General features: G+C 44.5%; 1 protein-coding gene and 2 long non-coding RNA genes across 6 annotated transcripts in view; 2 read left to right on the forward strand and 1 right to left on the reverse strand.

Moving 5' to 3' along the window:
• LOC109297769 overlaps positions 1 to 2,822 on the forward strand; it is a 12,464-nt gene extending 9,642 nt beyond the window's left edge. Inside the window, exons 2-3 of the long non-coding RNA XR_002097408.1 lie at positions 675 to 679; positions 2,808 to 2,822. This is a non-coding gene — a long non-coding RNA (uncharacterized LOC109297769). The remainder of the gene's footprint in view (positions 1 to 674; positions 680 to 2,807) is intronic.
• Positions 1 to 12,327, forward strand: part of LOC109297768 — a 240,968-nt gene that overhangs the window by 165,272 nt on the left and 63,369 nt on the right. The window lies entirely within an intron of this gene.
• TRAPPC13 (trafficking protein particle complex 13) overlaps positions 1 to 12,327 on the reverse strand; it is a 46,528-nt gene that overhangs the window by 33,678 nt on the left and 523 nt on the right. For all 4 annotated transcript variants that reach the window (XM_019517787.1, XM_019517785.1, XM_019517784.1 and 1 more), the window contains exons 2-3: positions 5,489 to 5,557; positions 3,720 to 3,819 (exon numbers count right to left, since the gene is read on the reverse strand). In XM_019517787.1, coding sequence (XP_019373332.1) covers positions 3,720 to 3,819; positions 5,489 to 5,557 — 169 coding nt within the window. The remainder of the gene's footprint in view (positions 1 to 3,719; positions 3,820 to 5,488; positions 5,558 to 12,327) is intronic.

The raw sequence follows: 12,327 nt of genomic DNA on the forward strand, positions 1-12,327 counted from the left end.
GCCCCCCCCCCCCCCCCCCCCCCCCCGAGGGCAGGAAGCAGGGCTCTGTTCCATGCTGAGTATTACTCTTCCCCCTCCTCCACCCCCACCCCCAGGGTTAGTGAGGCTGCCCGGCCCTAGCAGGGGACTCTTCCCACCCCCCATAAGGAGGGAAGGGGGGGCTCTGTTCAGTGCTGGCAGGAACTATTCCCCCTCCTCCTCCCTCTGCCCCTGCAGGGCAGGGGCGGGGGGACCCTGTACAGCATTGTCCATTGTAAGCTTACCCGGGCCAGTCTGGAGGTGCCATGGGGGCCCAGAGCCTGGCAGCCGCCCACCACAGATGCTCACTGATGTCCCCATGAGCCCCCATAGCATCTCTAAGCCACCCTTAGTAAACTGCTGCCTGCCGCCGGGCTTCACTTGCTGACATGGTAAGCCGCTGCTTGGCTGCACTTGCTCCGCTTGCACCCCCATCACTGCACTGCACTTGCCGGGGGTGGCCCTCCCAGCACAGCCTGGCCCCATCATGCAGCTGCCTTGGCTGGGGTTCAGTGAGGCTAGTCCAGACCGCAGGGGCAGGGCCCCACCCCCCCGGTAGCTGCAACTCTGTTAGAGCTGCTCCCCATGTCCCAGCTGGGACGGGCAGTGCCACACAGAGCCCTCCCTTTCCACCTTGCAGTAGTGGGGGACAGGAGGAGGAGTAAGGGGAAAAGTTCCTCCCTCAACACTGAATAGAGCCTCCTGTCCTGCTCCACACTGGGGAGGAGGGGTTCCCCTCCAGGGCCAAACAGCCTCGCTCAGCCCCTGGGGGTAGTAGGGGGAGGAGTGGGGGGAAAGAGTACCCCCCACAGCATGGAACAGAGCCTAGCCTTGAATGTCCCTAGCCTTTAAGAACCGTCTGATCCAACCCTGCTCAGAACATGCCTAATTGATGTGCTGTTTTGATTTCAGGCCATCCCTGCTCTAGAAATTGCTATGTTGCTACCTCAAAGGATCTGAACCAGATCTAGCGATAACAGGAAATGTTTGCAACTCCTTCTTAGCACAGTCCAAGGCCAAAACAAACTTATAAATAGTGAAGCTATCCATCTGCTGTACCATCTGATTTTTTTTTTTATTCCATCTTAAAAAAAGAAAACCTCTGAAAACAAAAAAACCCTAAGATGATCAATCTGTTAGGGCATCTGTTGAACTATAGCACAAATCCTGCTATGACCTCTACACAGAAGTGCTCTCCTACCAACCCTTTATGAATCCATGCTGTACTAGTACATAAGTAGGGCTTGCATCTATGCAACTGAAGTCTACAAATCTCTGGAGAAAACTGCATTAAATCTTGCTTTAGACTGATACAGCCACTTCAGGGGCTTGCAAAGGGGTCCACATTTCTCTACTGAAGGTAAATCCTTAGTAAAGTGAGTACTATGAAGATTATATTTTGGCTAGAAGTCTGAAGTAGCTGCACATCCTGCTGGACTCTCCAGACCCTATTACACAGAGGCAGGTATATTTTGCAAACACAGACAGTGACATGTAGGCAGACTACACTACAGTAGCATTAGTATTGTATGATTTTTAGCTTGTTTAGTTAACAACACAAAATATTTATCTACCTTACTCCTACCTTACACTGCAAGACAGAGAAGGAAAGGAAGGTACTGTATTTTCTCGCATACAATACAACCTGAAATACAATATACATCTTGTTTTCGAAAGACAGAATGAAGAAAAAAAGATGTTTTCCAGAATTATGATTGCAAAGAGCAGGGATGGAAACTAATTTCAGCTGACTCGTCCTAACCTGAAACCCTAGATGCCCCTAAAGCAGGGGCAGGCAATTATTTTGGCTGAAGGGCTGCTTAACAAGTTTTGGGGAGCTGTCAAGGGCCTCAAGGGTAGCCCCACCCCTTGACAGGTGCCCCACCCCCTAGTTGCCATCTTGTGACTGTAAGTCCTACCCCCTAACCCTATTTGCCACTAGAAGTCTCTCCCCTTGCCCAGGAAGTACTCTTTTGGTGGGGGGAGAGTTGCTTGTATATCGTGTGGAGGGGTAGGGGGGATATGGATATGGTGCAGAGCTGTAGGAGTGGGGTGTGGGTATGGTTGAGGTGTGGTGTATGTGGAACTGCTGGGTGTGTGTGGGTATGGTGGGGAATGCGATGTGTGTAGGGTGTTTGTGTGTGGGCATGGTGCAGGTGTGGGGTGTGTGGGAGTGTTGGATGTGTGCAGGTATGATGAAGGGGTGGGGTGTGTGAGGGGGTGTGTAAGCATGTGTGGGAAGATGTGTGTGGGTATACATGTAGATGTGGGATGTGTGGTGTCCATGTAGGTATGGGTGTTGGTATGGTGGGGGTCAGGGTGTGGGTGTATGTGTGTGGGATGTGTGTGGTTAGGGTGGGAGGTGGGGTGTGTAAGGGGTGCGGGTGCATGTGTGTGGGGGGGGTTCCCCCTGCCTGCTCTTTGCAATGTGTGTCAGTCCAGCCCCTCTGCGGGTAGGGAGAGGGGATGGGGGGGAAAAAAAAAGGTTGAGACTGCCTGCCTGGCTCGCAGTGCGCTACAAAGGGCAGGAAAGCAGTTGCCACCGGCAAGCAGCAACAGAAGCCCCTGCAAGGTGAGGGGGAAAATGACAGGAAGCTGAGCCTGGCACCGCCAGCTCTCAGTCTTGGTCCCACACCTACCCAGTGGGGCTGCAGATGAGCCTGCGCTGGCTCCTGCTGCTTCTTTCATGTGCCCACCCAGCAGGGCTGCACCAAGTGCATGCTGGCTCCTGCTGCTGTTCCCCAACCCCTTTCTGCCTGTCCTGTGCCTGCCTGTTGGGGGTTTGTGAGCAGCTGAGCTTCTTCATGCCCCCCACCTCTCCATCCACATGCTCCCCTGCCCAGTACAAGCAGGACCAGTGAGCTGCAGGCAGAGCCCACCCAAATCCTGTCAACCCTGGATCTTCCCCTTCCTACCTGCTGCTCTAAATGCTACAGCAGGGACAGGAAGAGGAGTCACTGAAGGCTGGGGGAACCCAGCAGTTCTCTGGGCAGCAGCACCCCTGCTCCAAAGCTGTGTCTGCTGGTGGGGCTGGTACCCTCTGGTGGGGGAGGCTGGGAGTGCAACATATGCTGCCTCAGGCAGGACTCGGCCCTGTGCAGAGTGCAGTAGGTGTAACTGCAGGCAGGGCTAGATGCAATGAATTGGGTGCCTGCCTACAGGCCAGATCCAAATCAGCTGGTGGGCCAAATCTGGACTACAGGCTGTATTTTGCCCACCCCTGTCCCTAAAGACTGGTTGCCATGGATAGATTTATGATTCTGAAGAGATCCAAAGATTCTTCAAGTCTGTGAAATAGGAGGAGAGAGATCAAGAACAGCTAGCAGATAGCAGACCTGCCCTAAGGTCAGCCTGATTAATGGAACACCAAGACCATTAAAAAAGAAAGATGATTGCTCTTAACTCTGGAGTTCTTAACAATGAGCCATTATGTCAGTCGCCTCCCTCAGCTGCCCGAATAGGAATGCAACAGTAGTTACATGGTGGAGCAGAATTCAAAACTGGGTGGTACTCTCTGACCAGAAAAACTGGCTTCCTCACTTAATACATGCATCCTAACTGAGGGGTGGGGGTGTGATTTTAGGGAAAAAGGTGCGTGTTGTAAGCGAGAAAATAGAGAAATAAGTGTATTAGCAAATCTAATTTCCAGAATTCAAGTAGCAGGAATATCCATACTTCACAGCTTTATATTTTATTCTTACCCAAAATTCTGAGGCAAAGTCAGCATTTCTCCTAGCATCAAAATTTCTGCTCCCTTTACAGTAGAAGGGTCCTCTTTCATAAGCTGATTAAATAGATCTCCTGTAAAACATAAAAAAAATGAACAGGTCAAAAATACTTGCATAAACTAAATTATTACCCCCTTAAAATTACAATTTTTTTTCATGTATTTAGATGTTGGTAATGAAACTGCACTAGGTTTTGCATGTTGCTAATCTATGGTTGCTTAGTTAATGAGTTTTTCCTCAGTGACCTCAAAACAGAGGACAGACTGAATCACGTCATGAAATTCTTTTATGTTTCTTGAATTACATTCATGCCAAACTATGAAATGTGTACAGGACTGGCTGAATAGCTGAACAGGTGTGAAGTGTGGGTATTTTTTATTTTGTAAATTAAATTATAAATGAACACCAGTGTGCAAGGGGATCTTAAGTATAACTTTTGTTATAGCAAAAGCTGTTGTGTAGAATCATTAGACTTTAAAATGACACCTTTCATGCTAGATGTAAGCAACAGTTTATTCATCACGCCAAAAAGATAGTGGTTTAACCTTAAATAAAATATCAAGCTTCTCTGGAGAATTCAAGACGAACAAACCTGGATACTGGGTCAACAGCCAACAAAGAATGATCTTTAGGGGTGACAAAGGCTTTGAGAACTTGCTTTCTCTACCATATTTCCTTCTCTGGGTTGGATTTTCAAAGCTTTTGGTATTATTCAAATTCTGCTTCCCTTGGTATCAAAGAGAATTTTTGGAAGTCCTGCCTGGTATGTTGATGAGGTTGGTTAAATCTACACGTTTTCATTTTCTACCCAGTGTGAACTTCCCTGAAACCTTTCCACCTTCTGCCATTTTAAAAAGCTACTACACATCTCCACTGGCTATTACGTTCTTTCTAATTGTGCAGACTAAGTGCACACATTTACCATTTACACACCAAGCTTCCAAAGCCTAAAGCAATTCTGGTGAACTTCATAGTTTTATCTGGCCTTGTATTGTAGACTGACTGCAGTTTAGGAAGTCACAAAGCATCTATGGCAGTGGTCTCCAACCTTTAAGTAGATCACCATTGGCATTTAAAAGCAACCCAAGATCTACCATGAGCTGCTGCCACCCTGCTCCCCCCCAGCAGGTAAGTCTGTGGGGAGGGGAAGGGAGTGGGGGGGGTGCAGATAGAGGCTGAGGGAGAAAAAATTATTTGGGAGCATGCCTCCCCAGCAGGCAAGTCCTGCCCAGCCAGGGCCCCGCTCAACTTACCCCTGCTCCTGCCTCTGTTGCACTGCCCCTTATCATGGAGGCCTTGATCTAGCTCTTGCCCCTTCCCTCCCCACAGGCTGACCTGCTGGGCTGGGGCATGTGTGTGCATGCATATGGGAACTCAGCGCCTCAGCCCAATCTTGGATCAACTCCAAGAGGTTCCGAGATCTACCACAAGAGGCTCTGAGATGTACTGGTAGATTGGGATCCAGTGGTCTATAGTGTAAAAGTCTCATATCTTCCTTTTGGGATAACTCAATCTTTTTCTTTTGCATTCAGTGTCTTAAGCATGAACTGAATGTCAACATTCTTTACCATTTCTTGATACCTTCCTACCTTTTTTCTTCCCTTCCATGGGTAATATTTGAACTAGGATATATTTGTCTCCTTTGGGGATGAAACTACTTTTAAAAAAGATGTTGAGTATATCAGATTGCACACCTATAGTGATACACACACAGGTACTTAGCACAAGATCATAAAATTTACCTGGCAAGTCTCTTTCTTCACAAGTCACTGGAACATTGGTGAATAAAGTGGGCTTCGTTAACCTCATCACTGCAAATTCAGAAAATAAGAGGATCATGCAAACAGACTAAAATGAATTCAAAAATACATAATAGTTTTTTTTGTTAAAGTCTTCATGTGCTTGTTATTTCTCATTTTAAATATCTGTTTGAAGGAGGGAGAGGATAACAAGAATCATATTCAGCAGGACTTCTAACTCTCTAAACGTATGCAACAGGGAATTATAAATTCAAGAAATTAAGTCATTTCATGCAATTGGTTTGTTGCGTTGGCACACTTTTAATCAGCCTTGTAAAATAATAATGAAAATGTAACAGCCTAGGGCCAAAACCACTCTGCCAATAATGAGAGACTAAATTAGCAAGATTTACTTATGATCAAAAAGTTAACCAGAAAATTACACTGGCATGGCTGTTTTAAATTATGCTACATGAATTATCCATCCTCAGCTTATCAGGCCTGTCCACGTGGTGGCCTGCAGGCCACATGCAGCCCAGCAAGGAGCTCTTCTGCGGTGGAGGAGCCCACAGCCAGTGAGCTGGGGGAGGCTGCACATGCATGTGGTATAGCAGTGGTGGGGGAAGAGGGAAAGCATCTGTGCATGTCACCTAGTAGTGGGGGTCACCTGCACAAGCAGTGCAAGGGAAGGGGATGCCTGCAGCTTGCATTGTGGCCCACGTGGCATGGTCTGTGCAGGGCGCAGCCCCGAGCCACCTAGAAGTTAGCCCTGATCTATATTGTACTGATCAGTACATACTGTCTCTCAAATGAAAAAATAAGGGATGGAATCTAGAACACAAATACTAAATCAGGGGTGGCAATTATTTGGGCTTGTGGGCCACAAAGCAAGTTGTTGCAAGCTGTTGCAGGCTTGGTCAGCACCCTCACCCCTACAACAGCTCACCAGAACTCCTTATGTGGCCGATCCCACTGGCTTGGCATGTGCCCTGCGTCTGCAGATCCCAGCTGCCACTTACTGTTTGGGTTCTGTGGGCTGCTGCCACTTAGGCAGGGATCCCAGCTGCTTAGTTCCAGCCCATCCACAGCCCCATCCTGGCTGAGCGTAGAGCAGAGCCAGGATCTACTGCCTGCATGCCCCTGTGACAGGTGCCACTCTCTGCACATCTCTGTCTAACTGGCACCCCCTACCCTCAGCAGGCCACACAGCCAGGATGCAGCACCACAGACTGTAGGCTCTCTCTGGGGAGCCAGCATTATCATTATTATTTATTTTTTTCTCCTGCAGTGAGAAATTCATGTGCCGTATCACTGTAAAATGTAAATCAGCAGTGAAACCTAAGCAGCGGCTCTCTTATAAAACTAATCAACCATAAAATATTTATTAAGTCCAACTAAATTTTCCCCAAAACGTTCAAAATCTAGATATAGTCCTCTTATACAAAAAGTATTGTAATACTGTTCATAATATTTGATACCTTCCTTAAGAAGCTGCAATTCCTAGATTTCTGCAACTACAAGAGAATCTTAGCTTTCACTGAAAAGTTTCTAGCCCTACCTGTACAGAAAAGCTAAAAATGTAAACCTTCAAGACTCAAAAAATCAAGCAGAAGATAAAAAGATCCAAGATGTAGATACACACAAACATTATATATAAATGTGTGTGTATACATATCTGTGTCTACACACACACACACACACACACAAAGAGGATCGCAGGAGTTTTAAGTCATTCTTATTTCTGGAGACCTGATTTATGGGTGATCTACTGGAACCACTATTCCCCACAGCTCCTCTCATCTGCTGTGGGAGCTTATGAGGAGCAGGGTCATGGCCCTGTGGCAGAACATGCCACTCACAGCATGGGAGTGGTTCATGTGGGGGCAGCCAGGGGGTGAAGACTGTGCTTATCAGCTCAGCTCATTTCCCATACCTCCTATGCTTCCAGAGCTGATGGTAGGGGCCACACGGAGCACTGCTAGGATACTGGGCAGGCACAGGGTGCCCAGCATAGGGGTGAGCCAGTGCTCACCTCTTTTCACAGGGGCCAGGCACCAAAGCATCATTCTAAGGAGCTTGGGACACCCTGGTTGAAAACCACTGCTTTATACCCTTAGTTAGGTAGATCTCTAACATACTTCCCTGCCTCCCATTGGCCCTCATCTCCACCAAGGAGACAGATTTTCTTAAGACAATTAGCAGTGACAAATTCCTAGCTGAGGTCTCACCGTATAAATTCTGTGTGTCAGACCCCTGAAGCAAAACTTTTAAGAGCAGAGTAAAATTCAGAAGTCAGGTCTGTTCTCTCATACAGCAGCAAACTATGTTCCATCCAAGCAGATTAATTTACCAAAGCACTTATTCTCATATTGGAAGACAATAATGTTACAAACACATACAGTTTCACAGATTTACTAATAAATCAAGATTTACTAATTTACCAACCTGACATTAGGAATTTTAGTATCTATTAACCTAGGACTTCCTTGTTTTTCAGCACCATAATTATAAAAGCCCCAATGTAAGACATATCCAAAAGCAGAGAAAGCAGGAAAAAAAGATACTGGCAAAAAAGGCATAAAATAACAGAAGTGAAAACATTTATTACTCCAGCATTAAAAACTTCTCTAACCTCAGAATTTTTATTATTATTATGCAATATTTGAGGCAAATAATTCACAATGAGTATGAGGTAACAAAGTTTTTGTGGAATACAAGAAATTTCACATTTAAAACTAGGGCTGTTCCTTCAAGTAAAAGTTCTTTCCTGGAGTCAGCATCTTGGGCCTCTGGGACAAGACTAAACACTCTCTGAAGTAGACGATTTTCACAATGTAAAGGTCTGTTCTTCCTTCCTGCTCTCTTTCCCTGCCGCCCCGGCTCCCCTAATTTCAATTGTGAAGCAGAGGTCTTTCTCACTCAGAGGTGTCAATTTCATTGTTCAGATATTACAAGCAATAGTCCCGGAAAATGGACTCTTCATGTACAGGGGAGGGCAAAAATTTAAGTTACAAAATACAGTGATGTCATTCACAGTTGAACAAAATTACATTCAAGGAAACAAATGTAACCAGAATAATGTTAAAATAAGTGTCCTGCTCATGAATTCATAAGTTGTTCTAAGGTCCTTCAGCACGTATTGCTTATTTTAAATTTTTTTTGAAAAAACAAAACAAAACCTAGTGTTCCAGACAGTAATACTACCGTTTAACTTAATCCAAGTTACAAACTAAATATACTTCCATATTTATGTACAAGCAAGTTCATTTTCCCAGCAAGCTTTAACCTCTCCCTAAGAATATTGCCAACATATTCAGAGTACAATATGTCACAGAAAACCCATATCTGGCCCACAGCTCTCTGAATTGTAGCATTGCAGGATGGTAATTCATTATGCTTGATCATTTTGTTCAGTTTTATCCAAATATCCTCCAGAGTCTGATTATTACATATAGCATGCTCAATTAACCATTTTGCTCTATGAAAAGCATTTATTTTCAGTCTTTTTAAATTATTTTGCAGTTCTCTAGATAAAGGAAGAATTTTTTCTTTATGTTTAGATCTATGAACAGAAACACTCCAAGACCTCCTTAATTTTTGCTTTTCATTTGCAGATTCTTTTTCTGGATTGTGTGAACCAAACTGCCTGTTTGTAGTTTGTGCCTGGGTTAAAGTCTGTCCAGTTTTCAAGTTAGGCTGAAACTCCCGAAGGTCTGCTGTGCAGTTATAACACGGAGAATGAATAAAGGGTTCTGACACTCCAAGATGTTGTTTAATTTCTTCTGCTTCTTCACCAGAAATAACTGGTGGTTTTCTTTTAGGCTTAAGGGGAAGTTCACGCAAATCATCTGGAAACCAAGGTATAAATCTTGGGAGCTGCCGAACAGGAAATTCCTTCACTGCTTCTTCTGCAATTTTTCTCAATGCTGTTTGGTCATTCTGGCCTGGTCGGTAATGCAAGACTATTTCCATGCTTATGGTGTAGGAATTCAGTTATTCTTAATAAAATAAATAGTCTCTTGATTAGGATCCTCAGAGCTAGAGAGTAATGCATCTTATTTACAATTTTTCCTTGCCATGTGCTGCACAGATCTGAAGAAAACAGGACCTAAGGCAGAAGTATTGTAAATAATAAGATACTACCATTAAGTCATATATTGCTAGAATATTTTGCAGTAAGACAGAATTCTGTAAAGATAAACTAGCAATATTCATGTTATGTATTAGAATGCTAATACTGTAGCTGAGCAATGGGCTTGCCATTTGTATTTCATCATTGAAAGAACATTTTAAATCCTCCTCTAAATTTTAAACTTTAATAACAAAACAAAATACACCAATTTATGTCACGTGCTGTACATGGAAATTCTGCACTGTCCCTTCCTAAAAACAATGTTTCCTTCCTATTGGTAACTTTCCCTTCTGTATCATGCATTGGATTTACCTACTCTTATGTACACCAATGGCATGAAAGTGAATTTTGCTCAACGAGGTATAGCTCAAAAGCATTACGTTAAGAATGACACCATACGCTGTGTCCTGAAAATGTAAGAATTTCATTAAAAACATCAGCCTCAAAATTAACACCACCTAATTAACAACACCTACCTTATTAAATTAATAGACCCACTGATGAAGAATAGGAAAAACGGGGAAATATTAGTTTTAGGTATAAACCCAAAACAATATTTCTTTTACTCTTGTACAGAAAACTAGAGAATATATTTGAAATCAGTTACTGACAATGAAAAAACTCTCTAAAATAGTAATAACAGAAACATCTTTAAAGAAGGGTATCAGTAAACCAAGTATTGGGAAGTGTATTTTAAGTATTGTGTTGTGAATTAACTATTTCAGACCACAGATAATACAGATTCTTGCTTACATTTCACAGCATATCTATAAATCAGGTTGTCTTGTCATCCAGGCAACTAATTTCTACTACAACTTCAGTATTCCAACATCCAGTATTTTTAATCTTAGGTGAATGGTATGTTGCTTGTAAAATGGATATAAACACCATTACCATCAGAGAATAAATTCATAGCATCTTTCACCCTCTACAATTTCATCTAAATTGACAGTCATTTACATGGGTTCTAACAGACGATAATGGTAAAGATGCCAAACTAGTAATTTGTCTATGTTCTTGAAATGCTTCCAATTTCAGAGGTGAAGGAACATTTAAAACAACTAGCTGAATCATCATACTCAGAGAGTATTCCTCAACAGCTCAATGTCTAGTTGGGAGGAGGTGTCAGGTGGGGTTTCCCAGATCTCTGCTTTGGGTCCAGGATTGTTTAATATCAGTATGAATCAACAGTGGACTCTTGCTGCACAAAATCACCAACAGCACACTGGGTTGTATTAAGAGAAGTGTTGCTTGCAAATTGAGGGAAGTGATTCTTCCACTCTATTCAGCACTGGTGAGGCCTCACCTGGAGTATTATGTTCAGGACTGGCCTTAGTGAAAATAGTGCCCTGGGCAAACTCATATTTTAGCAATCTTTTTCTTTGAGTTTAAGTATATAGTAGTATCAATTAAACCTTCAGAAATAATGCTGTAGGAGAAGCTAGGCTGGATTAGATGACTTGCTTCCCTATGAGCAGGCACTGCTGCTGTTATGTGGAAGCAAGGCAGGTGGACTGGAGCAGGTGCCACCCCACCTGCATGTGCCTAGCCCAGCTACTCCTAAGCAGCAGTAGAAGGTGGGGGATAGGCTGGGCACCATTCCTCCAGCCTGGGGTGGGGCATAGCATTCCCCGACCATGGCATTCCTGGGCCGGCTCTGATTATATCCAGTTTTGGGCCCTGCACTTTAGAAGCATGTGGACAGTCTGAAAAGAGTACCGCAGAAAGCAACTGAAATGATCACTGGTCTGGAAGACCAAACCTATGAGGAAAGGCTGAAAGAACTAAGGTCGTTTAATCTGAAGAAAATAAGAGAAGAGATGACAGTTTTCAAATGCCTTTAGGGCAGCTACAGAGAAGATGGAAACGGGCTTTTCTTTGTGGCTGTTGGGGACAGGATAAGGAGCAATGGCCTCAAGCTGCCACAGAGGAAATTTAAACTGGAGATTAGGGGGAACTTCCTGATTATGAGGGAGATCAAGCATTGGGACAGGTACTTAAGGAAGTTGTGGAATCTCCATCCTGGGAAACTTTCAAGAGCAGGTTAGACAGATGCTTGGCTGGGATGGTTTAGTCAGGGAAAATCCTGCCTCCAGCTGGAGGCTGGACTAGAACCATGTGAGGTCTCTTCCAGCCCTTCTGCCCTATGATCCTACAAAAACAGATCTGGATGTTGCATGGACTGAAATTCTTTCGGCACTTCATCTAATTCTCATGACCCACAGGCACATCAAGAAAAGACTCTGCTTTGAATTGGTTATTGCAATACTGCAGAGTTTGGGTCCACAGGCTGTGGGAGGTCATTGCTAGAAGAGCTTGATGGTGCCTTTTGCATCATTCTCAAAGTGACAATGCCAATGGCATTAGGTAAAAAGTGTCAGGTTGGGAGAAAAAAAAAGAGTCAGGTTGGGAGTATTGGGAAAAAATAAACAAAACAAAAAAAAAACGAGCCAGAGCATCAGTACTCGCTCCTCCTCTACCTCCCTCTGGTCACTTAGTCCCTGAACAGCTTCATGCCTCTGAGGTGCCTGATTTAGGTGCTTATGGGACTGAGGCTTTGGCTGCAGCCTGCCCCACGGTTTTGACTGGAGATGAAGTGAAGCTCTTTTAGGCTCCCCCCTCGCTTACTGCCCAGGACTCAACCACAGTCACCCCCAGGAGCAGGGACACCTTCAGCGGAGCCCGTGACCTGCCCTCAGGTCCAATGGGG

The sequence above is a fragment of the Gavialis gangeticus genome, unplaced genomic scaffold (assembly GCF_001723915.1).
Source record: "Gavialis gangeticus isolate Ggan-Ray unplaced genomic scaffold, GavGan_comp1, whole genome shotgun sequence".
NCBI classification, from domain to species: Eukaryota; Metazoa; Chordata; order Crocodylia; family Gavialidae; genus Gavialis; species Gavialis gangeticus.